The 27,227-nt window shown below is 39.8% G+C and overlaps 1 protein-coding gene across 1 annotated transcript in view; it reads right to left on the reverse strand.

Moving 5' to 3' along the window:
• Positions 1–26,497, reverse strand: part of LOC140237278 (polypyrimidine tract-binding protein 3-like) — a 33,091-nt gene extending 6,594 nt beyond the window's left edge. Inside the window, 10 exon segments of the mRNA XM_072317223.1 lie at positions 769–802; positions 3,657–3,781; positions 8,036–8,158; positions 12,954–13,125; positions 13,955–14,013; positions 15,137–15,359; positions 18,599–18,699; positions 18,702–18,822; positions 23,384–23,530; positions 26,363–26,497. Coding sequence (XP_072173324.1) covers positions 769–802; positions 3,657–3,781; positions 8,036–8,158; positions 12,954–13,125; positions 13,955–14,013; positions 15,137–15,359; positions 18,599–18,699; positions 18,702–18,822; positions 23,384–23,530; positions 26,363–26,383 — 1,126 coding nt within the window. The 5' untranslated portion in view covers positions 26,384–26,497.
• Positions 26,498–27,227: the final 730 nt, after the last annotated feature.

The following is a 27,227-nucleotide window of genomic DNA, read 5'->3' on the forward strand; positions in this document are numbered from 1 at the left end:
CAGATTCATTTGAAATTGAACTCATTTATGCAAATCTCTGATAGTGATTGACTTTTGATATTTAGCCAGTTAGATCAGTGGGGGAGGTGTGCAGCCTACAAACATTGGTCTGCACAAATTTGGCACATGGCATATCTCAATTTCTCTATTCCTAAAAATTGACCAGACCTAAAGTTGTCAAGAACACTTTACTGGTCAGCCCCCTTCAGTACACTATGATCACAATTCACTTGTTGAATGAGTGATTATATTGAGATCAATTGATGTAGTGTTTGCCACATTTCTAGAAAACTAAGCAGTGCCTTTGAATTCAAAGCTGGACAACTCCATACCACTCAAGATTGTAGAATAAAACTCATTCTGTGACTCTTGACTCGTATCTTGAAAAGGACATCTTCACAGTCTGTGATGGCGTGAGGTATTTGATGCCTAGCATAACTGCGCATTAAAAATGATACAATTTTGTGGGGTTTTCCCATTCTGGTTTTTTTTTTCTTTCTTTTTTATTTTTTTATTTTGAAAGCAATACAGATCCCTTGTCTGAAAGATAGTTGCTAAGTTTGCTTCATTATTTCACGATCATCTGTTTCAAAACAGCACGGGGGCTGGCCAGTAATACACACACCACCTTTTTCTTTTCTGAAATCAAGGCACAAACTCCTTATGGAAAAACAATACTACTACTCTTACCAACAATGGTAATAATGACAATAATAATTTTAAAAAATAAATGAAAAAAAAAATGGATGTGTATGATGAAGTGCATACCGAAAAGGGTAAAAAGGGCTTGAGGTGTAACCAGCTATATGCGGAAGTTGAAGGATGCAACAGCGAAGAGGGGCACAGCGGACGGATGAGGATCGAGAGGACAGACGACAGGTTTTTTTTGTTTTTGGTTTGATTTGAGGGAGAAAGAGAGAAGAGGAAAAAATGTGAAAATTAAAAAATATAATATAAATATATTTATGTATATAAATATCAAAACACATGATGAAATTCTTCAAGTATACAGTTGTAAGAATACAGACTCATATTTTTTTTTTTTGAACAGACTTAAAAAGGTCATATGACATATTACAAAGGTTTCTTTGATTTTATGGAAAATGGAAAACAGAGTTGGAAATATTGCAGGTTGTTCTTTTTTCTTTTTTTACATCAGCATAGAAATGAAAGAAGAGGCATTATCAAAGGGTCATTTAAACCAGCACTACTGTCATATCATAAAGTAAAACAATAATATTTTCAGCTATAAGATACATACAAGTTGAAGATTACTCATTAAAATGTGACAACAAAATGCCCACTTGGCACCATTGTCCAAACTAATTTCAGCAGATGATATCGGCACAAAACACAGGACACCTCTTCAGCTGTAAATATGCATCGTGGATTAGGAACAATGACCTTATACATTCCAAAGCTCACTGAACTGTATTACATACTGAACCTGCTGCTCTCAATCACTAAAGTCTCAATCTTAAGCCTGTCACTGAAAAATTTAAGTGATTGAAAATCCTCCCTCCATCCAAATGGCATTGCCGTGGGAATGCAACGCAACTAAAAAGATTAACACTCTCGGTGCTGGAAGCATGTTATTTGTACACAAAGAATCCATGGCTCTTTGATTTGGTGGTCTCAAGATCTGTGCAATGCAAATTCACGTTGACTTGGCTACTTTATTACACCCTTATATCACTTTTGTGGCCACAAGAATATCTAAATGTGTGCCATATATCTTATAATTTTCTCTGTTTTTCATCAGATTGCTTGGATATGGCTACAAAAAAACAAAAAAACAACTTCCACATCAAAATTTAGTGGATGACATCATCTGTCGATCAATGCTACTGGTCGAAATTACAGACATGATAAACAAAAGATATTGAAATGAATCTTCCCCTATACTGAGCATAACTTGCACCTTTCCGTATTACTAATATGATTTATAAAAGACAGTGTAATTGTAATCATTATACAATATAATGGTACATATAATCGAACAGTAGATAGTAATTTGACTACATAAGTGATATTGAGAGTGTCGTAAATCGAGACAAGTTAACATGCATTTGCACTACATAGGTCCTTTAGGGGTAGAGATCAGGTATATGGTGAAATCAAAACAAGCCTTTTTTTTCTAGTGTGTGTGAGCGTGTATTCTCTCACACATGAGTTGATTTTACCCAAATTTCACCTAATTTTCAACTTAGCATTGCATACTTTCTGCTCAATCAGATCTGCTATTCATATCTTGTCATGACAAATCATTCCAAGTCAATGCAATGAAACACAAAAAGGCACACCATTTTTTGAGCAGGGAAGAAATTTCACCCCTTTTTTTTTTAACTAAAGACACAGTGAAAGACAAGGGCAAGGCATCAAGGAAAGTATGAACGTAAAAAAGTAATATCTATACTTTTTAATCGAAAAAATAATATGAGAACAGAAATGAATCCACTCCGCCATTCCACTAAAGCTGGATACATTTTGTTATCAATACAGTTTTAAAGGAAAATGAATTCAGATACGCTATTCTTTTCTACTAAAAGTAAGTGTCAAGCAAGTAAAGGAAACCAGTTTAAGGAAACCTATCATTGTCTTTTGAGAAAATCAGCCTAATGTGTATAGATGACAGGACAGGATTTTATGCAAGCCAGTAAGAGAGCTAACTTTCTGATATACACTATACAACATGCCGGAAGCATCAGCAAAACTATCGGAATTAAATTTGTGTCATACTTTATACAGTTTTCATTTTGTACGATTTTTGTTTTGTTTCATATTTTCATTTCTTGGGAGCCTTCAAAAGTCTCCTATTACAGATTCTCACAAATATAAAAAATTCACAGATCAGAAGTCTTGTAACACTTTTTATCTCAAAATTTGATACCGTAATTTGTGCCTTTTCAAAACATATCTCATTATCGATGATATTACTACTGATAGAATGGAGTAATGACATTTGTAAATAATTCTTGCAGTCAGTGAAGCTTTACTAACAAAACTCATATGCATCACTGAATTGTATTCACTAGCTCTCTCCCGCTCTTTCACACATACATACACTCTATGAATATGAACTGATGCCTTGGCAAAATCATGTTTTTCCATTCATAAACTGGTTGGGGGGGGGGGGGATGAACAATGAATTAAATTATACTATTTGTTTTTATTTGATCTGTCAATCTTGATCTCTCTTACACATTCCATTTAAGGGTATGAATGCATTACAACTCCCTGAAAACATACCAGGCTCAAGCTTGGGATTTTAACTGTTAATGTTGACAAAACCACTATCCCACTGTACAAAACTCTTTATGGGGGGGGGGGGGGGGGGGGGGGGGGGCACTTGGATTGAAATCCTGATTAAATGCATACTGTACTAGAGACCCAAATACCATGTCATCTTGCCATGTCAGCTAAATAGGAAATTTGAGACTCAAATTGAGATTTACAGCGAAATAGTCTCAAGAGTAATTTAAGCTACCAATCACAACTCAACGTCATATATCCCCCCACCCCCAACTGACCCCCGTATTCTACTCTCAGCTTTTACGCTGGCTATGTACGAAGCACAGATCACCTGAAGCCATACTAATTATCCTGCACTGTCGTCTTTCTCGCCTCCCTTTTCCTCATCAGCTAGCCAAACTTACCTCGGGTGTCAGGTTACTAACGAGGAGAACGGACGTCCCCGGCTGCATGAACATCCCGGGAAGGCGCATCCCCTGGGCCGCCGCGCCTGGCAGAGCCGAGAGGCTGGCGGGGAACGCCGGCACACCTGCGTAGGGACCCGCAGAACACAGGGGAGAAGAGACGCAAGTTAGACCATAAAAAAAAGATTTCCCCGAAAAAACAAAACACATAGTTTTGTAGAGCATATATGAGGTTAACCTACGGCCAATAGAATGTGACATCTTTAAGTTGTAAGATAATAGCGTAGCCCTCTGCTCTATGGAAATATGAATGAAAGAGCAAGAGAGAGAGGGTGAGAGCACACAAGAGTTAGAGAATTCTCAGAAGTGTCTACCACAGTCCGGCAACGAAAATTTGAGTCGCCCAATCATATTGCTCTATATATTTGAATAATATATGACACACCTGACCAGAAAAAATGTGCCTACGGCTTTGAAAACAACCAAATCAATTCATCAGAATCTACAAACTTACACCTAACAGTCTGTTGGTGGCCCATCTATAAGAGGGCTTGTCATTTCAACGCATTTGTCTTACACGTTTTATTATATCTAAAGAGTGGAACAAAGAATGCAGTGTATACTAGACTGAGTTTTTCAATGCAATTTTCTTATTACCTAAGAAATATTCTAATCTGTTCTTCTTTTTTTTTTATTTTTGAAAAAACCAGATCCAGAAAGGGTTGAAGGCACTTTGGCTAAATGATCCTTATGGATAAAAACACACATGCCTGAGATTTTACATAGTTTACTTACATACGACCTCAAAGAAAATGGGAGGAAACGGCTTGACCAAATTAGCACAGAGATCTTACGACTGGTAAAAAGGCTAAACCACACACTGCAAAATGTGCTTAAAATGTGAAGTGGGGTACATATGTATCAAAATTACGTGTACGCGTGGGGGGAGGGGGCAGGATCAGAAGAGCAATGTTGTGGGGGAAACTTTTCTCCAACACAGCTACATATTCACTTTTACTGACCATGTCTTGGGACATGGCGGGGTGGAATTATGGGAAGGCAATGAACGGCATGCAGGGTAAAAGGTCAGATGTCAAGGGTTATGGGCAATACTTGAGGGTGCTGGGCAGGTGTATTTGTACAGTTAATGCCACTACATGTATTACACCAGCAAAGAGTATAGATATTTTGGTCGTTAATGGTTAGTTTGCAATGTATGAGTCACTACTTGCTATGTTATGATACAATACATTGGTGGTGTTACTTTCTGCATAGCTTTGGTACAGCAAAAGGCAATCAATTATCCTGTGATGCCCAACTTTGAATAAATTTCTACAGGAAATTCCCAAACAAAGCGCATCAATTTACAGTGTATAAGATTTCATACCAAACTGATTTTACGGAATTTATTTGCATCTAATATGCAGTGATATTATCATCTGACACTTAAAATAATTCTTTTTGACAGAAACAGGAAAAAATAGAATTGCAGAAGTATATACAGAAAAAAAAACCTCACAAGATTTGATTGATAATGAGCCCAATGTTGTGTGTGTTAAAACCACAGCAAATACAAAAGAAAAAAGACAACAACAACAAAAAAGAGAACACACAGTTTTCTTCCTCAGTTTTAATCAATGTCAAAGATGGAATTGTAACCGATCCCAACAAAACCAGTAAAAAGCCGGCAGCATGATTCATCAATGAAAATGTATGCATCTAGAGACTTGCTTTACACATTTTATAAGATATTGTAAGAACAACATTATACATTACAGATTTTATTCTTACTGCAATTCCAAAATCCCAAAAACTTACATGATAACTGGGCATTACTTGACAGAGTTTAAGTTTACTAGCACAAAAAGTCTCATGTGCGATCTTTTTGTGCGATCATGTCTGCAGACTTGTGACTGATTTTGCGCGACTTGGTCACATTTGTTCGATGGATTTGGGGCGGTTTCTTTTTTTTTTCTGTGTTGTTAAACAATGTTACACTAACTAGATGGATGCATGTTTATAAGAATACATAGAATATCACCATGCCAAGAGGTCATGTAGCTTGTATTGAATGAGAAATCTCACTTGGAAATAAGGGCTGATTGGGAGTTTTACGCCTGCCATTCGCGTCTGTGAGATCGAAAAATGAACGAAAAACAAATCATGGTAAGCATTTGAATTCTTTCCTCTTTTTTTTTTAGATCCGGGCGGGGCTAGGAGGGGGCAGGGAAATACGGAGGAGGAGAAATGTCATCCACTCTTGTGGTGTTAATAACTTCATCTGTACGACTTTCTCCTTCCCACATTCAATATAAAATACACAATCCTCTGGCCTCAGCTGATGCGATCATGTTAAAATATTTGTTTTTCCTTTGCAGTGAAAGGAAGGGTAATAGGCTATGAGGAAAGAAGATTGTGCCCACTGGAAAAGAAAAGAAGAGCTCATTATGCATCACATGAAAATAGTCATATGTCGATCGATGTAAGAAGGTGACAAGGTACAGAGATCTCAGAGCAAGCATAGAGTTGATTCATATACAGATGTTGAATGTCAGAGATATAGCGCAAAAGTTGTATGAAACATTTTCGTTTTAAATGGGGGTTAACTCACAAATGAGGCTAAATAATGAACTTGGAGGGAATTTTGTACTTCTTTTTCTTGGTGTAAATGTCTTGATAGTTGCATGTCTTTAGCATTTTCTCAGTATTTATCCACACGAAGTCAAAGAAAGAAACAATTTCTCTTGGACTCTTTCCAGGGGAAGTGAAAATGAAGCAACATGATGGATTATATCTTCCAAAGTGAGTTTGGCAGAAATTTGATCATTTGTGAGTTACTCGTTTCTCGTGATCATGTCTCGGGTGTAAAATCACAAGTTTAAGAACAGAGAGCAAAAAGATTGCCTTTTTTTTTTCAAACTCCACTCAAGTTCTTAATGAATTTATATGATAGACTTGAAAATCTTTCTTGTCAGGCATGATGAGGAAAAACCGGAGAGGAAAAAGGCAGGAAGTCACCGGCATCAGAACAAAGAGAACCCCACCAGAAGTTGCTTGAGAAAAGTCTAAAAAAGAAGAGAGCTGTCGAAGAAAGAGGACTGTTGAAAAAAAAAGCTGGTGAGAAGGAAAATTCCGAAAAGTTAGAAGATTCAAAAAGGAAAAAAAAAATTGAAGAAAAATAAAGGGCTTGAAAATCCACAGAACAACAAACAGCCAAATGAGCCAGGGAAAAAAAAAAAGAAGAAAGCTGACAGTTAGATTGATAATCAGACCTGCAAAGGTCAAAGGGTTAAAGGTCAGAGGATGTCCGGCTCACAGGCAGAAAAAGGCACAGGAGAAGAAATTCCTCACGACAAGAAATGCACGGCAGGCAAATCCCGACAACTATCTTTGGAGCTCAGTAAGAAAAAAGGGACTGTTGATCCCCGAGAGAGCTTCTGGATGGAGGGAGGAAAGATGTCAAGGGTCATGAATTTCTTCCAAGTTATTAGGGCAAAGGAAGACGAAAGAATCTTCCAGGAATGGGGAGGAAAACAGCATAAAGTGATACAGTTACACTCAAAACTGGGAGGGGGAAAAAAAGAAGGGTTGGAGGTGTTCTTCTCCAGTGAGAAGCTAGGAAGAAATGTTCACGCTGTCAAAGAGTGGGCACAGCAACAGGTGGAATGGGAGGGGGTTTGTAATTTGGCTGATTAAATTGTGATGAATTTAGAAGGGTATGAGGACACACTGACAAATGTGACATAGAGGAAAGTAAGAGAAAAATTGAGTAAGGCTTAGCTTATAAGAAGGTACAAAGAGAAGGAAAAAGGAAAGGGAAGGAAAAGGAAAGGAAAAATTACTGTTTATATTTGGCAAGAGTAAAGATGTGATATGATTACAGAAATGACTGGAAAGTGTCTTTCTCAAGAAAACTAATGTAGGAAAGAAAACACACGATATATTATAAGAAAATTATCGGACAGAGAAATATAGGACAGACATATAAATGCACAAAATGACAAAAGGACATCATGGAGTTACAGAAAGTAGATAGTACAGTGCCAGAGAGTTGTAGTAAATAATGCAAAATGTCAAATTGTTTGATACCATGTTGAGTGAGAGAATGAAGTTTGTCGTAAAAAAATACGGCAAAGGAGTGTCATTCACAAGAGAACAGCAAAACTGGCCGGAGTCAACAGGTAGAGAACCGACTTCCGAGCAGAAATCGAGGATTAAGAGAGAGCAGAGAACCCGCGATAGACCACCCCCTAGTTCTTTGCGTGTCTAGTCTATGGTGAGGAGAGAAGAAACAGGTATATAAAAGTGAGGCCGACAGAGTGTGTGTTGAGTGAGAGATAGAGAAAAGAGATAATTGATTATTGTAACCAAAGAAGTACCTGCTGGTGCCCCATGGAAGCCTGCCGCTGCTAGCGAGACCGGTGTTGAGGGCGCGGCTGCGAAGGGCGATCCGTGCCCCGCAACCGCGTAAGGCGATATAAGGCTGGCAGCCCCACCAAATCCTGAGAGAGAAGGGGGATGGCGGTACATACACGGAACATACAAGTGGGTTAATACCAGTTTGGTTTTGTTGGTGTTTTTTTTTTTCTTTTGTTGTCAATAGATGAATATGAAAGAGAGAGAGAGAGAGAAAGACAAGCAGGCTGGATAGATGGTGGACGGGGACAAACAATATGTAATGATACAGACATCTGAAGCTGCAACCAGTCCGTTACCAGTTTTGTATTTTGGGGTCTTTTCTTTGGAGGGGGGGGGGGGGAGTGGTGCTACCCACTCCCCTCATTTAAGCCTTCACTTCTTAGTAAATTTCTTTGTAAATTTCATACATATGAGTTTTAAAAAAAAAAAGAATGCTCATCAATTATTGGACACACTTTTTTGCAGGGGAACAGAACAGCTCATTTTATAATTGGAAAACAACATTTTTGCTTCATGGAATCAATCCCATATATCTTGATTTATTCTAACCATAGAAGACGAGGCTACAAAGATCTGTCTAAACGACAGAGCTAGTCATATCCAAATTTTGACAAGCTCATCAACCCCCCAGGACCACTGCTGTGCTTCGGGTCCTGCCGGCTCGGCTGGTTGCAGCTACAATTCTACTCGGTTTGAGCGAGATACCAAATATAAAACGAGACATTAGACAATGTTGGGGCAACGTGTTAGCACAATGCACATTCAGGAAAGGACCACAAACAGAGCTTCCACATATGCCTTCCCCTTGTCGAGATTCTGGAGGATACATACACACACACACACCCACACACAAAATGCTACCTTGCCCAACTCCTTAGTAAAATGCAATATATCGAGCTTTTCTGGAAACATTCAAGTAAGCACTACCACCGCCATGCACTAAGAAAACACAAGCAACCAACGGAGAAAGAGTAAAAATCTCTCTACAACTTCTTGTACACAAGATATGAAGAACAACGATACTAGAGGAGTGAGAGAAATCATAAATTAATTAAAAATACACTTGAAATATGAATGAAAGACAATTGCAATTATGACTTTTGTGTATCATTAGAATAGTGCAAATCTTCTTCATGACAATGATAAATTTAATCATCAATAATGTTATCATTACTAATACTACAATCATCACTGCAACTATAACTATCATTATCAGACATGGTCATGCTCATTCTCCCTGTACAAATAAGTGATTATGTATACCCCTGATGCAAATGTTCCTTGCAAGACACTAAAAAAGTTGCATCTATGATATTTGCACTATCGCATGGACTCACTAGGCACATGCTTTCTTCAAATATTTGTGGCTTATGCAGATTTTTTGTTTCTTTTTGTCTTAAGACTGGAGGCAGCATCATTTTGTGGGTGTCTAACTATGGAAGAGGAAAGGTGGGAAAGACAGTGACCCTTTTTGTTTCTCTGGAACATGAGTGCGAGATCCTGACATCTACATTGGTGTAAGGTTTTTGTTTGTTTGTTTGTTCATTTGTTTGTTGATGTTGTTTGTTGATATTGTTTCTTTGATGGGGATTCAGGTAATCATCAAACTACCCTTTGCTGAGTTGGTTGTATCCATGTAACCATGGCAACTAGCCTATCTACCAATGTATAGTCACAATCCATGTCGTCTCTGGAGGAACCCATGTCAAAGTCATCTACACACCATATCCCTGATTTTCATCTCTTCCTCTTTCTGTGCTGTTTTGTTATGTTTTGTTTTTTTCATTTTTTCCCTTATAATTTCCTTTCTCTTCCAGATAAATTGGAAGCCATTTGATATGAAAATAGTGCCTCTACCTTCCAATGGTGCTGGAGGCATGGAAACAAAGCGACCCAGAGAGAGGACCAGTTTTCTATTTTGCAGCGTTCAGATATACCAGGGCTGCCAGCATTCATACATTTCAAATCAGGGAGACATGTGTTCAACATGTACCTCAATGGACAAAAACAATTCTGAAATCAGGTTTACATTACGTCAGGGTTCTGATGAAATAGGTAAAATTTCAAGGGGCCTCCCTGCAGATTCAAGAAGACTTGGAAATGCTTGGTTCACCCTTGATTCATCTATCTTCAGTGCTTTCATGAATAACATCATATATGTATACTACAAGGGAATGTAGTCTCTAACATCATGCTATTGAACAGACCAGCATGGGATTAGAAAGTGAGAGTGGGAGGCTCACACGAGGGCAGCAGACAGTCTAATTGCACTCATGACTGCAGCCTTGGAACTTGTTCTTGCATAACTAATCAGGAGGCTTTCACTGTTGGGGGAGCATCACACCCACCCCCCATCAATACAGCACATGAATTATAAATATGTGTTTGTGTATGTTGCCCATGTGTGTGTCTGTTGGGTGTTCATATTATAATGCATATGTGTTTGCACTGTGCATGTTTGTGTTTGTGTATGTGCGCAACAAGGCATTTTGTGCAAAGTTGTGTAGGGCGTTTATCCCTTTCTCACTCAACTGCAGGCCATTTGCTTGTTGAGAAACATGTCCCAGTGTGGTGAGAGAAACGGGAAGTGTCTTGAAAGACAGAGGCGAGCATTCCTGTATTATTCCACTAATTCCCAACACATGAATAGTTGACATGGGTGTATTGTAGCCTGCCCCATGGAGCATTTATAATTAACAGGGAGATCCACAGTTCAGCTGGGAAGAGTCATGCCATATAATAGTGACCATCTACAAGGTCAACATGGTTGGGGGTTGGGGGACCTGAGGCAGCATTAACGACACTAAATTAAGCTACTGGGACTAAAGCAGTGTGGATAAAGGATGGTGGTACACTGATTGCTATGACATGCAGATTCTCTTCACTGACATGGAAGCCGTTTTCTGAGCACACAGAGTTTTGGTCTCGAGCTCAGATACATTTACAGAAGTTCCACAATGGGCCAAGCATCTCTCGTACCACATTCTGAAAATTTGTTTAAAAGTTACAATAACCATTCAAAAGTTAATATATTGTCATATGAACACATGTAGAAAAAGAAGTTTTCACAGAAAAACAAATTTGATAAGATATTTGAGCAAACAATCAAAACAATCGTGGAAAGATTGCAACAAATATCATACTGTGAGCAGTGCCATTTATAGTACTTCAAATAAAAAGTATGATGGCTTTGGACTGCCTTTCATAACGGATAAATTGGAAAATATTGAGATCTAAATATTAGTATCATTTTTACTAATTCTTTGAAAGTACGACAATCTTTTATATAATGAAATAACAGAGGGGAAAATCAAACTAAAAACTAGGTTGGCATGCAATAGCAGCAATGATACAGAAAACATTCATGCTTTACTCAGGCTAAACAAAAAGATAGCACATGCAGCTGGGTTTTATATTTTCAGGCACAGTCTAACGGACATGCTGCCCCGCATATAAGACTACAGTAGCACTCGTGGGGAAACAAACTCAAAGAACCCCTTTGCAGCCACACAGACTCCCTTTACTACATCACATGATAAATCTACAGAGACACAACATTCCAGCCACTTTGCTTTATAGGAAACTAACAAGCCACATTCCTCATGCAAAACTATCTTAACACTCTTGACAGTCGGCGCACACAACATGTATACATGTATACATTCATATTTGAATATTAAAACTTGGTACAATTCATATCATTCAAGGCTGAGGGGAAGCTAGCTCAGCACAGAAATGTCTTGGATATTATCAAATATTTCCCTCTTAACTTTTTTTGCAAATTTTGTGCATACATACTGATCACAATAAAGGCATCTACTCCAGCGTATCTGTGTGCGTGTGTGTTTGTGTGTGTTGCATAGGTCACGACAACAGATTTCAGCTTGTTACTGGATGGCTGGATAGGGTGAGGGAGGGGGTGTCAGGGAGGGAAGAATTCAACATTACAGCCAGAAGTATGCTGAGCAAGCACTAAAAACAACATTTCAATTTGTGGCCTTGTGTCACACAAACTGGTACAATCATAACTGAGGGGGTAAAATGATAAATGGTAGTTGAATTCAATGCTTGTTTCAGCTCATGGCATTCTGGAAACAGGAGTACGGTACCTTATTTTACAAGAGATTCAGACCTCACAGGAAATATACTCCTCTATACAGTGGAGCTAAACATTAATCACTCATCAAGACTCTGTAGTATACAGAGTTACATGAGATGGTTAATTTGTTCAAGATGTGGTTAGCCACTGAGACACCACTGTTACCAATCTCACATATTGGTAAAATCTCTCTTCAACGGGGCCTGGATGTTTATTCTTCAGAAACTGAACTTGCAATGAATTAAGGAGAACATAAATGATGACAACTGTTAATTTGATTGGTTGAACTTTGGGGTGTGGGGGGGGGGGGGGCATTACGTTAGTGATAAGGGGAGAGGGTGTACATTTTTCAAAAGCGACAATGGGGAGAGGGGGTGAATGTGAAATGGCACTGAGTCAATTTATAGCACCTGTTTCTTGAAACCTGTAAGTATGGGTCAGAGGTAACATTGAGAGTAAAGGCTTCATTTCAGCCAACAAACGAGAACCTATACATTCAGGAATAGGCCATGTGAGGTTAAGTTCAATTAACTAAAGGTGGGGGCCATTTATACACTGATAAACCATGGGTGACTGGGTTGTGAGAATACACTGAAGGAGGGAAGGGGACAACGGCGCGGGTAACGATTAATTTTGGATTATCTGGACGAGGTGCAAAAGCATTGTGAGTGTTGGGACAGCACCTATACACTGCTAATATCGGGGGTGGGGAGGTAGGAGGGGTGATAACAGGGGGCACAATTTTAAAGGCGTGGCCTTCCTAGGAGGGGGTTGCTCACCCAACATGGCAGCGGAGCTGGGGTCAACGCCCGTCAGGCCATCTCCGACGGGCAGGTCACACGTGTAGTCGCGGCTCTTCTCGTTGTTGTACTTCACACTGAGGTTGGTTAGCTTGGAGAAGTCGATTCGCAGCAGACAGCAGTTGTTGTAGATGTTCTTCCCGTCTAACTCCTGATAGGATAGGAAGTCAAACAGATGGGATGAATAATGTTTTAAAACTTCAGGGGTCATCACCAAGAGCCAAAAAGTAGATTGTGATTACTAACCTTACGAGTTCACAGTGCAAAGAAGATTACATTAATATTTCTTTCAGTCTTTCTTTAACTTTAGCAATTCCTATTTCTGTAGAAAAAATAAATAAATGAATAAATAAAAAATTAAAAAGATGTAATTAATTCCTCATTCCTCCAGAGTCCTAAACAAGTGTTAAATAAAACTAGAATGGGCTCACACCAGTTCTGGATAAAAGTATGTCATATCTCTTTAGCAAAACATCACTCCTTGACAACCAGTAAATGTTTCAATATTGTTATTCGAAGGGTGATGCAACGTGCCTGTTATCCACAAAATTCAAATTTATAGAGGGGGCATAATGAAGAATCATGCATGGGTCAACAAACTTTGAAGCAGTCTGAAACGCCAAACGACACAGCCAAGAGTGATCAAGGGGGTGGACAGTTCCTGCTAATCCCACTGATGTTCACTATTTGTTTTATAAAAACAGCTCTGAAGATTCTAGTTAATGGAAAAGTTATCATGGTTCTTTGAGCCAATCATTATCATATCATGAGCCCCTCTGCCAAATTGTGACTCCTGCTCAGAATTTGCCTAGTCGTTTTCTCTGGTTCAGACATTAATACCTACAGTCTACTGCTAGAAACTTTCTCATCACTGTCTAGCCTTTATTAAGTTTATAGTAAATGGATTTGATCCATAAGTCATATTTTATTGGTCCATTTCAGCAGTTTTAGCCGTTTGTGTTTTTAACTTTCAAACTTACAAGCTTTGCCGCAGCAGCATGTGTTGCATCTGAGAATTGCACAAGAGCTTGGAATTGACCTGCAAGAGAGAGAAAAAAAAATGAAAGACGGAATGAAACACAAGGTTTGATCACCGCACAAACTGTTTGTCTGACACATACAGGTTTTTTTAAACACACTTCAATGAATCTTCAAAAATTGTTTGTATGTAATTAACACACACAAACACACACAACGTTTTGCTACCATGCATGACAGCTACCACATCTACATGGCAAAAGCAGATGCAATCAATTTCTCCCTAAACTTTGATTCTGTTTTCTCAACTGGTAAAGCAACAGCATTTTTTCTTTTATTTTACTCATTTATCTTTATGCTCACCCTGTAATTTGTAGACACTTGGTAGCCGATCCATGAACAAAAATGCAACTAAAAACTCTGTTATTTTGGTAATCACACATATTCACACCAAATTTGACAATGCAGCATAATAGATATGTGTTGGAATTTTGGTGGCAACTAAAAACTTTAACTTTGTTCACAGCATGATATACTATATATAAAGTACTTTTCTTAATCCTTTGTTGTTGTTTTCACGCTACACTTCATTAAACCTTTTTTTTTTTGTGACAGAACACAAAAGCTCAAGGACATATGCGTCACAATCCATATGTTGTTTTTTTTCCTTCAGACTTAGGAAACCTTTTAACAAGAGCCCACCCCCTCCCCCTATACATTGGGAGAAAATTCCCACAAAAGTCATGCATGAATGGGTGGACTGAGAAAGTTCTTAATCAGTCTTGCCCTTAGAACTTGCGCCAAAGGATTGTGTCCACTTCAGTGATTACATTCAAGGGGAGATGAGAAAGATTGGAGGAATAAGTAGAAGGGACATGAACATGTCACTAGAAAAGAAATTTGCTGCTGGTAAAATTCAGTCAAGTGACAGACAAAGAAAAATGAAAAATCAAAGCCTAAGCATAGCTTATGATAACATAGAGAAAAATCAGAAAGGATAAATGCTTAACACTTTATTATCATGATCTGTGCATTTCTGCCACACCGTCTTTTACAAGCACAACTCTCATTAACAAGCACAACTGTCTTTGACAAGTGTATAGATTCCCTACAGTGCTCTCCCAAGTGTGTGTGTGTAAGCCTCTATCCCTCTCTCTTGGTCGCTCTTTGCACGGATTACTTACCACCCTTGACGAAGGTGACGATTCTGAGCACCGTGCCGTACTTCTTGAAGATCTCGTGCAGCGTGTCCACGGTGATCTGGTAGGTCACGTTCTCCACGATGACCCGGAGGATGGTGTTGATGCCGCCCCCTGTGTCCGGCACCTTGGGGTGCGACTGGGCCAGCATCTGGGTCTGGATCGGGTGCTGCTGCGCCGCCTGGAGCGCCACCTGTGATGCGATTTGCTGCAAAAGGCGAGAAGCGAAATTCAGTGTCACAACGAAACCCTACTTCACCACGACACCATACGTAACATACTCTACTGAAGCACTAAACTCCACCATCATCTCACGGCTGAAAATATGAAAAACGGTGCATCATCCAAGTACTGTTCCTCCCCCCCCCCCCCCCACCCATCAAACAAATATCATGTCAAGGTGTCGCACTCTTGAAGGCAAATTACTCAAAACTTAATTACTTGGATGACAAACCTCCGCTTGCACCCTATCAAGTGATCCTCTACGGAGAACATCGAATATCTGGCGCTATATTTCTTCCCAGGGCAAATTCAGGAACTAGGTCGTGCGTGAACAACAGATTTAAACATGAATTCTTGACAGTAGCTGTTGAATTAATGGTAAAATTAACCAGGCATAGGCTTTAATCAAATGACCAGTTAATATTCCCATAAATACATAGTTAATAGAAAGAGGAGTGAAGTAAGTCAATTTTCTATATCTTTCCACCACCCCAAAATCTTAAGCTGTATGTAGCATCAAGCGAAACATCTTCCCAAAGTGACCTCTCCCCTCATTCTCGCTATCACTCCCCCGATCGTCCCGACCACCGGACACAGGCGCATGCTCTCTCTCCCGTTTTCTGCACCTCATAATCATGGCGTCACTTGCCGGTGGGGATCGCCGCATTAATTCTCCGTCTTTCAGTGATTGAAATCTACCATAACATGAATCCATTTCAGAATTGGATTACGCCGCTGCCGGGCGCAGGACAGAGCCAAGAAGTCACCGTGCTCAGATTACCTGTTTATTTATTTTCTCTTTATTCCTCTACTCTTCCCCCCTCCCCCTCTCTCCTATCTAATTTTCAGTTTGTCCAAGTCCACTATCCAAAGTCACTTGAGGATTGCCTAAAAACCGGACTACCCCGACATGAATTGCAAGAGACACAAACTCGCCCTCTTAAGATTCGCCGGTGCGACTTGCCGCTATTAACATAACACGGTCCAAAGAGATCGTTTCGCATGTAAGTGTATATGTGATATCGTTAAGAACGGTATTAGGCTACCGTCCCTCTCTCCTGGGTGATGATACTGTGGTGCCAGATAATGCCATTGCTAAGCCCCTCGTATATGATGGCTTGCCTAGATTTTGAGAAAGTCTCCCATTGATGGGACGATGTACTCATGTAGAAGAATAGCATGAAGGAACGTCAGGGTCAATTACTGTTGACAGGATCAAGGGCTCTTTGCACCAATGTAGTCTTCCATCACGTAGAGGGCAGTATTCATTTCTCCCTTTTTATCTTATCCCTATAAGAATCCCCCCCCCCTCCTTGAAAAAGGGTCACATGACATGAATAAACCAGGCCATGTTCAATCCAGCATACATTGTAGTTTGAAACATTGATCTGCTACACAAGTTCTAGAGGTCCCCTTTGATAGGTCACAAAGAATGTGAAATTACAGAAGTGCCAGTTACATTGTACATATGATAAGTAAGTAGGACAGATGCTTCATCTTAAAGGTAACATCCTTGGAAGGAATGATGCCCATCTTAGTGCAAAATTGTACAGCACCATAGAATTATGCTGGTATAAGGGATAAATAAAACCATGCCTTTTTAAAACTGACAAGGGGACACTTACCTCCAAATTTTCATCATTTATCTTATCTACATTTGAAATTGATCTTGTGGTAGTCAACAATACACAATATACAGCTTGTATGAGCAAATTCTGCTAAAGGCCTGTAGATTTTGTTTTGTTTTCAATATCTGCCTGTGTACCTCTGTGTACAGTATGTTTCTGCATATACCTAAACCTGACAAATTATCTTTCTTTCCGCTCTATCTGTCTCATCTACACCATCATCACTCTTTCTTCTGATTAATTCTTTGCTTCCACTTATTCTAGTTGAAAAAAAAAGAAAGCCTTCCATTTCTTAAAATTTTAAATATCCAGCACTAAACCACAAACTTTTTTTTTTTCATTATTACAGTACAGAAAATGCACAATAATGAAAAAAAAATCTACATTGTAGAACAAGGGAAAGGCCAGGGAGAAAACTAATATTGAAAGGCATTGAAATGTTAGTTTCTGCACAATCCCATGGAATAGTCAATGGTTATAATCCAGAATAGGTGTCAGCCAAGCAGTACCATTTACAAACCCTTTATACCACCTGCTAGCAGTACCAAACTGGAAAAGAGTGTTCTATTGTTTTTATAGTAAACTTGACCCTTTCCTTACCTAAAGTGTGACATTATATCTATGATGGGGGGGGGGGGGATGGGGGTCGGTGGGTGGGAAGGGATGACCGCATCTGGAGGATTCGTCTTCGCATTTTTCATTTTACAATCATGAAGCACAGCCCCAGTGATCATGGGTACCCAATATGCTGGGAAAATGATAAACGGGTCAATATACAAAACAGGCTCGGTAAAGGTATGGAGTTTCTAAACATTAAAACAACAGAAAATTTCACTACTTGGGATGAAGTGTAGGGGAAGGGGGCACTAAATAAATGGGCACAAATGATTAATGGGATGACAACTTAAGAATTTCAGATACGACTGTTCCTATACGGAGAGAATCCACAGCAAACTTTATATGACAGTTTTATTATCAGACTCTGATTCAAAGTTGGATAATTTGTCTGAAAGAAATTGCTCATACAGTAGTTTGAATTCACAGGTAGTAGGATGATAAGAAGATGAAGGAACTTCCTGGAAATATGGACAATTTGATTAGGAGTATACATAGTCTTGTCAAGAAAAGTAACTACAAGGGAAGTAAGGGGAGGAGGGAGATTTATTATGCAGCATTGAATGTACAGGTGACTGATAAAAGTTAAGTGAATGGTGGGTTAGATGTAATGGAGAGATCAGACCTCAGTATGTAAGGAAAGTATCCAGTAGGAGAGAGGGGAATAAGTATCCTAGTTGTATTGGTAAGAATGTTCATAATGACCAATAAACAAGTGGCATATATTCGAGAGGCAAGGCTTGATTGATATATGAATATGTATTCCTACTCAAGTCATGAGACACACAGAGAAAGATAGGAATGAAATATATCGCCTACAAATCTGTATCATGAGATAAACAAATACATGAAACACAAGAAATACTTTGAGGTATATAAAGAGGATACACAAGAATATAAATATGTCTGTATCGATAGATTTAACAGATTTGAAAAAATATATATATGTAAATATATATATATATATAAAAGAGAAACCAACAGAGATGGCGCTGGCGTCCAGAATAGAAGCACTCGAGGACGACGAGGTATGCAGAGGAGGAGAGTCACGGAGATGGTGAGACTCGCCGAGACCAGAGGACATGGCGTTATCCCGCTACCAGTGTGAGAGTAGGAAGGAGCAGAGGAGGAGGAGGAGGAGGCGGAGGAGGAGGAAGTGTTGAGGACCGCGTGGACAGCGGCTAGGGCTGCCTGGACAGCCATGGCCTATTGGGAATATATAACATATATATGTATGTATACGTATACATTTTTTTTTTTTTTTTAAAGAAAGATTTGGGGATGAGAGCCAAATGTTAGAAAAGTTTTGAGGGAGGGGGTGATGGTGACAGGAGTGGGACAGAAAAGATGATGGAGGGGGGCGGTTTTAGAGAGTGATCGATGATAAAAGTACAAAATGTAGGTGAAAGAGATACATGGAGGAGGCCAGAAAGAAATTTTGTCCGAGGTGGGGGGGGGGAGGGGGGGAAGAGATGGCGGTAGGTGTGGGGGTGATGAATGGCAAAAATATGAGTGGGAACAGGACGTTGGTTGACAGGGGATGTTGTGGTGGTATGGGTGTATCGGTGTGGTGGTATGGGTATATCAGTTGTGGTGGTATAAGTGTTTCAGTTATTGTAGTATGAGTGTATTGGTTATTGTGGTAGAAGTGTATTGGTAGTGTGGTATTAGTGTATCGGTTGTGGCAGCCGTGGTGAAGTTGATTGAACGCGTTGTGACAACGTTTGCAGAGGATCAACGCATGCAAAATGAGTAGAGTTGATGCAACAGAGTCAATGAAACATGGAAGAGGGATGGGGTGCATTCAGAGAGGTTATTCATAAGACACAGGACAATTAGTTAGTACCAGCACGGTTCACAGAGTGCCACGAACAGAGCAGAGGGCAAGCAGAAAGGACAACGGTCAAAATTGTTAAATGAAGACAAACATCCATGTTAAACCGTACAGATAAAAAATGTGCACGAAACAGATGCGGATGAACATGGTAGTACCAGTTGCGCAGGTCCAGCACAGAAAAAAAAAAGAGGTGATTTTAAAATGGGGAATGGGGGTCGAGGGATTCAAGGAGTGGTACATAAGTGTGTGGCCATTGTGTGCATTGAGAGCGTACCCAGCACAAAATAAATAGACGTTTGTGTGGATTTCCCAGACAATTGTCAATATTATGCAGGGGCCATGGTGGCACAATAGAGCAGGTCATGTGAGAGCGGGGTAGCGAAGGCAGCGAGAAGAGAAAAGAGAGACAGGCGAGGAGAAAGCGACAGGAATTAAAAGAGCATGCCGAAGAGAGAAGTGGGTTCAGCACGCATACACATGCGTAACAAACCGGGATATCGCAGGAACCACATGCCATCACAATAAGACACGCAAAAATAAGAAGATATTGAGGGAAGGGGATTCCAATGAAGTACATTTTAACAAAGAAAGGGCAAGAAACAAAATGAATCAAACCGTTCAAGCAAAAGCAAAAGTTGGTTGGGTTATAACGGAGCAGAGGATAATAAAACGAAATATTGCACGCAACATTAGGGTTCAACCAAACAATACCAAGGCATTACAGTGTACGTTGTGTTGAGTTTTTGAGCATGTGTGTGTGTGTGCATGGATGAAAAGGTTTGGGCCACAGGTTCCAGATTGCGTGGGTGGCAAACGGCGTGGGAAAAAAAAGCATAATGACAGCAATTTCATTCGGAGGGGATTGAAATATACACAGGTGTAGCGGGGGCATGATTTGATTCACCGATTTGAATCGACGTGAGATGTGAGACCATGCGTGCAAACGGGGATTCCGCACAATACGCACATTGGAATAGCCCATGAAGAATGGCATAAGGAGTTAATGAATCGTTTGGATTAATGAGGAGCGTTGAAGGAAACGTCATGTAGTTATTGCGTGGTTAAGATGAAAGCAGAATAAAAGGACAGGTTGACACATTGAATGAAGACAAAAGGGAGAGGTAGGGAAGAGCAAGGGAGAGAACAGGAAGAAAAATAATGAACAGGTCAAGGCAGAAAACATAACATGAAAAATAGCACAAAGCAAACAAACAGACATATTCAACACAACAGATTTTGGGGGGACATAAGCGTAAACATCCATTTTCAGTCAGGAGAAAAATTGCAAAAGAGAAGGACGAAAGGGGAAGTGTGAAAGAAAAAATAAAAGGCGAAAGGGAAATGGAAAGAAAGATCAGAGAGAAAATAAAAGAAAGACAGGCAGGCAGAGAGAGAGAGAGAGAGAGAGAGAGGGAGAAAAACACGAGAAAAGAGACAAGAGAGAAAAAATCAAGTTACAGGTCATGTCAATGAAAAAATAAATCTGTATTTCTTGTGCAGAACAGACACGTAAATTAAAGTGTGAAAGATAGTAACAGCCAAAATGTTAAGGGTTACGGCCATTTACAGAGGAAATTCCAGTTCAGTTCACAGGCAACCGTTCGCTCATTCCAAGTCAAAAGAAACTCAGTTACTCGTACGGACAGTTCTCCGGATACTCAGAGAATAAAGGAGTATGTTTGAATCGATTTTCAAATGCACAAAGTAGAAGAGATTTAAAGAGGAGAGAAGACGACGTATCTGCATGTGAAGGAATCATACAGAGTGTCTACATGAGAGCGAGAAAGGAAGAAGTAAAAGGAGAAAAGACATGCTGAATGGAGAAGATTAAAAGTTCTTGTCTGCTTGCAACAATGGAAGCAGCTTGTCTCGAAAGATGTACGTGGTTATTTCTAGCTCTTTGCATAACCACATGTAGGGCTGTAGTGTCTGTCTCAGCTCTGTGTCTATAGACAAAACAGAATAGAATTGTTTTTCTTCTCCTTCTTGTTCTGCTTCTACTTCTTCGTCTTCCTTCTTTTCTTTCTCTCTCTTTTTTTTAAGGACAAGTATACCAGGAGACCTCCAAATGGTTTCATCCTCTTGTTCAAACGTCCTTCCCGGGACTTTGCGCATTCCCCACGAGGCGATTGGGTGATTTGGCAAACTCCCATCCCCCCCCCCCCCCCCCCCCCCCCCCCCTGTTTGGAGAGCCTCTTCAAACCCTTGTTAAGCTTCACATTCAAAATTTCAATCATAATCCACCGAGGCACTCTTACACAATACCCAGCAGGGCTACCATCCCCCATCCCCCATCCCCCCCCCAAAAAAAAGGTTTTGTGATGGTGACATGTTAGCTTTGCCACAACATGTCCTGTTCATGGAAGTGACCAAAAACCGCTATCTAGGATGTTACATGATCATACATTTCTTCACAAAAGCTATTTTGTATAAATCCTGGAAACCTCTCTCCTACCTCAAAAAAAAAAACAAACAAACAAACAAACAAGGTTAAGGAAGGGATTCATTCTTATCTATGAATGTGTTGTTGCTTCTTCCATTTTGCAGAAATAGATAATGTGTCTACATCTCAAGACACACTGAGTCTCTCCTCCATTGAAATCAGCAGAAAAACTTTTTACAAAATGTGATTCATTCCGGAACTCTACTCTTACGCTCGCTCTACTTAAAGGCTTACAGAAAGTGACATAAACACTGAAGATTTGTATATTTCTTTTGCCTTTCTTATACAATCCACAGAGGCAGCATGACTTGTGATCTCACAATGCAACCTTTCATTTCAAAATCATAACTTAGGGGGCATCTAAGAAATTATGAAAGCTCACTTCTCTAGGCAAAATATCAGCAGAGTATACAAGGACCATTTCTCTTTAATATGATCATCCATGCTCTATACAAATCAGAACAATAGGAAGAATTATATTACTGCCATTGCAGAAAGGTACAACCACAGAGGATCGATTTAAAGGCATTTTCTCCAATTTCCTCTGCGGATGAAACACATCAAAGGATACTACCACTACACCCCATTACACAGAGGTCAAAACGGAGAGAACTCTGTTTGCATGTAATCATGTGACCACTTTCAATGAATGACACTACACATACCTACGAACCTACTTCTAACTCGGAATGTCTACCACAAGTTAAAATAGCAGCCAAAAAACACCCGCTGTAACTACAAGCTGCTTGAAACCCATTATTGAATGTGTACTTTTTATCTTTTTATCAAATCAGAGAATCAATATAATTTTGCACTAGACAGAAAACTGTTTTAGGAGCTACATGTGTATCAGTTTTAAATCACAAACAAAACCATCAAAGGTCGAAAAACATTTTGTGTTGTGACCAGGAAGACTTTGCATGTTCTTTCAATGCCATCATTCAACACACCATAAACTTTAAAACAAATATAATTTTCCCCTTGTATCCGAGTGACAAAAATGCTTAGCTTTTAATTGTTAGGTTCTATTCCTGGGTTTCTGCACATCAAAATTTACAAACAAACAACCTCAGTTTCCTTGAAAGCCTTCAGTGTATTACATTCTCTTTGTCTCTGTGCATTACAATGCATAAAGTCAACTACAACAGCATTTCCATTCAATTTGCTGAGTCTTACTACAATTAAATCCAAAGTGCATGATTTGCATGAGTGAATTTTGATACATGCCTTCTCTTTGTTCTTTTTTTTTTTCAAACTGATTCTCACACGATAGTTGCTATAATGGTTGCTGTTTTTTTTTACAAAGCCTCCTTTTGCCGTTTCCTCTGTTCTTCAAATGAAGACACAAGTTATCTTCCCACTCCTCTTGATACCGTAGAATCTTTAAAAAGGGAGGGCTCGGATTCATCTGGGAGCCCAGAGAGACAATGGGAGGAGGGGGAAGGGGAGAGGGGGGAGTGGGGGGGGGGGGGGAGGGGGTGGCGCACCTGTTGCGTGTGGGCAAAGTCGGTCTTGAGCTCCTTGTGGTTGGAGAACTGGCAGTAGATCTGTCTGCCTCGCACCTGACTGGGCATGTGTGTGTAGTGGTTGATGAGAGTCTGTGCTGTCGCCTCATCTGCCATCTCCACGAATGCCTGGAGGAGGAGGAGGAGGAGGAGGAGGGGTAGCAAGAAATGGAATGACGACAATATACTAATAACTAAGCTTCAACATTTGAATGAGTAAAAAGCAGAACAAAACAAAAATGGATAACCATCATTCATCTTTATTATTCAAAAAGTGTATTTTTCCACCCTGTAGGGCTGGAGAGTACATTACCTTTATGGCTTGCTCTTTTCAATGTTGTTCTGTCTTAAAATGGATGACAGAATATAAAGTGGTCACAAGGACTATGCTACTGTTCTTTTAGTTTTGATTGAAGAATGAATAAAAGATATATTGAAACTTTACACAGAATATTATCATACAGTTTCAATGTGCCTTTCCGACATCTCAAACCTTTACATCACTAGCATAGGGAGATTCAGTATACCTTCTGAACTTTGTACATCGAGTTCATTTCAGATCATCAGATGTGATTTAAGATTCTTCGGACTATGGGAGAACTGGTAGAAAGAACGGAAATGTGTACAGGTTAGATCCTGTCAAAGTGAAAATAGAACTGTAAGTAGAGCTCAATGCTGTCATGGTATGTCGGTGAGACCATGTCTCCCATACAATGTTTGATCTTAAACAAATATGAGAATTTTTTCTGTACAAAAAAAAAGACACATTACTGCTGTCATCAGAATTCCATCATTTTCCCACCCAAAGATGTCAGATGTTACAAGTTTTGAGACCGACGGTAACACGACTCCACAAGAAACGACTCGCGGAGGCCCCGGATGAAGATGCTTGTTCATGTGATGCGTCACTTCATACCAGCGAACACGCGACTCATGTTCACAGGGTAGAACAAAAGTACAGCAGCTTGCGTGGTTACGCAGTGCTGCCGGTCCATGTCCGTGACAGACCGCTCACCCAACCATTCATTTTTTGCCATTAATCATCTGAAATTATTACTCTGTATCTTCTTTCTTTCTTTCTTTTTTTTTTTTTGGGGGGGGGGGTGGATATTTTTGTACATGCTATAGATTGACTGATTATTATTGCACATGTCATGTGTATTTGATGACTAATACATCAATGTCAAAGGTGGGGTACTTCTTTCTTGTGGCTCTTTGAACAATTGCTTCAAAAGAAGTTTTCGAACAGATTCAACAATCTAACATAGCTTTTTTCCCACCAAATGCCCTACATAATCTCATTATCAAATGCATGACACAGATTTTAACATATGACTGCAAATGGAATAAAATCCAATAGGGTTAATATAAGAAGAGGAAAAAAGCTGAGAAGATTGGCATGTATACGTAAGGTTTTTCCTGTCTTTTAGCATTCATCAGGTTCTGGCAGAACTTGGTACTCCAGAAACACCTTCATTAGTGCATACGTGGCTGAGATTTATCTAGGGGCTGTCAAATTTGTATAGTTTTTCAGCATTTTGTTAAAAGTAACATTAAATTTCTTTTTCTTGTACAAAAACTAGATATTAGTCAACTTCATATCAAAAGCAGACAATCATCCATATTCAAAATTTTTTAACTTCTCATTTTTGCTGAAATTTCCTCTTGCTACAGCTTATCATGGGCGTAGAAAGCACACTTATCACAACACAATCAGCAGTGATTACCTTCTCAAGAGCCCATCAGTATTAACGCTTCCGTTATACACAAACCACAACTCAACCACTGTACCATTTGCAGGAAAGCATGCAATTTCACCTGCCCACAAAATGGCCGTTCACGGGAATCAATTGGTCCCCGTGTAATATTCCCCCTGTGATTTACTGCAATCCTCCTTGCTCAACCTGGAGCACCGAATCTAAAAATATACATATTCATTTGTGCCGATTGCAGATGGCTCTCAGTTAGCAGTCATAATGCACCCCGAGTTTTTTATGCGGGTTGAATGAGCAGATACAGGGATGCGATTTGTTGGTTGCATTCCAGGCAATTATATCGTGCAACCCATCTGCGCTCTCACGTAATGTGATCCATGTATCTCATAACATCCAATTTAACACAGCACTTTGTGTGCAGCTCCCAGAGGGTGCCTACCGCTTCATATCATGAATTATTCTCACCCCCTTCCAATCTTCTGCTACCGTTGGGAACCCATCCCATCCCCCCATCCTTCCCCTCATCCCCCCATTTGCCCCTCTACCCTCCCCATTCCCCCCCCCCCCCCCCCACCAACTCTTCATGGAACTTCCAATATTTCCTCATCAAACGGTGATCTCAGGCAGAACGCATTCGCGACATTGTGCACGAATCAAACTCAAACAAACACACCCAATAGCAAGGTAAATTTGTCGTATCACATCACCATATGTTAATCCAATCATCACTCCTCTCGTGTCATCACAATCGTACTTTGATATCAGACGTGCCCTCTTATTTTTTGCCAAATCGAGGGCCAATTATTTCTTTCTAATGTCTGGAGTGCAAATTTCCTGCGTACTTGCAAAGACTTTAACACACACACACAAAAAAAAATCGAAATTTCTCTTATATTGACCAAACAGAACTGTATGACTCAACATGTATTTTTATGTTAACATGACAAGGTGAATCACAGTGTCATGTATCTGCGAAAGTGAAACTCAAATATATCTGCCTCCTATTGAAAGGTCGCCGGCAGAATAAATAATATGAGAATAATTCACAGCACCTCATATGAAACTAATGTGAAGGAGTGCACAACTAGAATGTAATCCGTGCCCACATCCAAACATCATAGGATTCGTATCTTATACATTTTTAACAACCAGGATGTATTAAATATTCTCACCCTTTCACACTTTAAAAATTTTCAATGACATGATCAGCCATGACATAAAACTGTGCAATGTTCGGACTGCCCACCTGGTTTTTGCCTTTCAGCATAAGGTATTTGTTGACACGGCCGAACGGTAACGCCAGGTTGAGGATATCTGCGTCTAGAGCTCGTTGGCGACATTACGTATGTGAACGACTCGGGACGGTGATGCCTTGTTTTCCTCTTCACCTAGATTCGAAAAGGAAGAGAAAGAAAAGTGGAAAGAAAATACATGATTAACAATGGTTGTCACTTGCTTATCATTATTAATAATTCAATATTTCATGGAAAATCCCCAGCATAGTGATCAAAGTTTGTATACAACGTTATCTGCTGCATACAGCAATCTCCAATATGCAATGCCGTCATTCATAAATGTTTCCAATGAAGTTTGACACATAAAAGCCGTGAGCTGAAAGCACACCATGTAAACCGACATGCAGGGTCAAATTCATCAGGTTTGCCATTAGAATCAAATGGCTGTTTCGAGCTCGCTATTCAGGAAAATCATTCAAATTTGTTATTCCAAATGACTCGTACGTATTCATTTCACAACCCCCCTCCCCCAACTCAATAATGTCTTGCCATTATAACCACAACTCTCAGCGGAAAAACTATTACAGATACTCTCCACAGCTAGAATAGTGGGGATGATAAACACTACTGTATTCAATGCAGCAGCCTCCCCCCCCCCCCTTCTCGAGAAGGGGATATTTGTACATGAGTGGCAGATGACACATTTTGGCTGAAAGGCTACACGCAGAAATCAATGGAGGCCCGACGCTTGTGTAGAGAGCTATGGAAACGACACCCAACAGCCCCCTCCGTAAACAAGGGATGGGATATCTTGCATTCACTCTATACAGCAAAGAAACATACACACACACACACACACATGGTCCATCATTACAC

Source organism: Diadema setosum, chromosome 13 (assembly GCF_964275005.1).
Source record: "Diadema setosum chromosome 13, eeDiaSeto1, whole genome shotgun sequence".
In the NCBI taxonomy this organism is placed as follows: domain Eukaryota; kingdom Metazoa; phylum Echinodermata; class Echinoidea; order Diadematoida; family Diadematidae; genus Diadema; species Diadema setosum.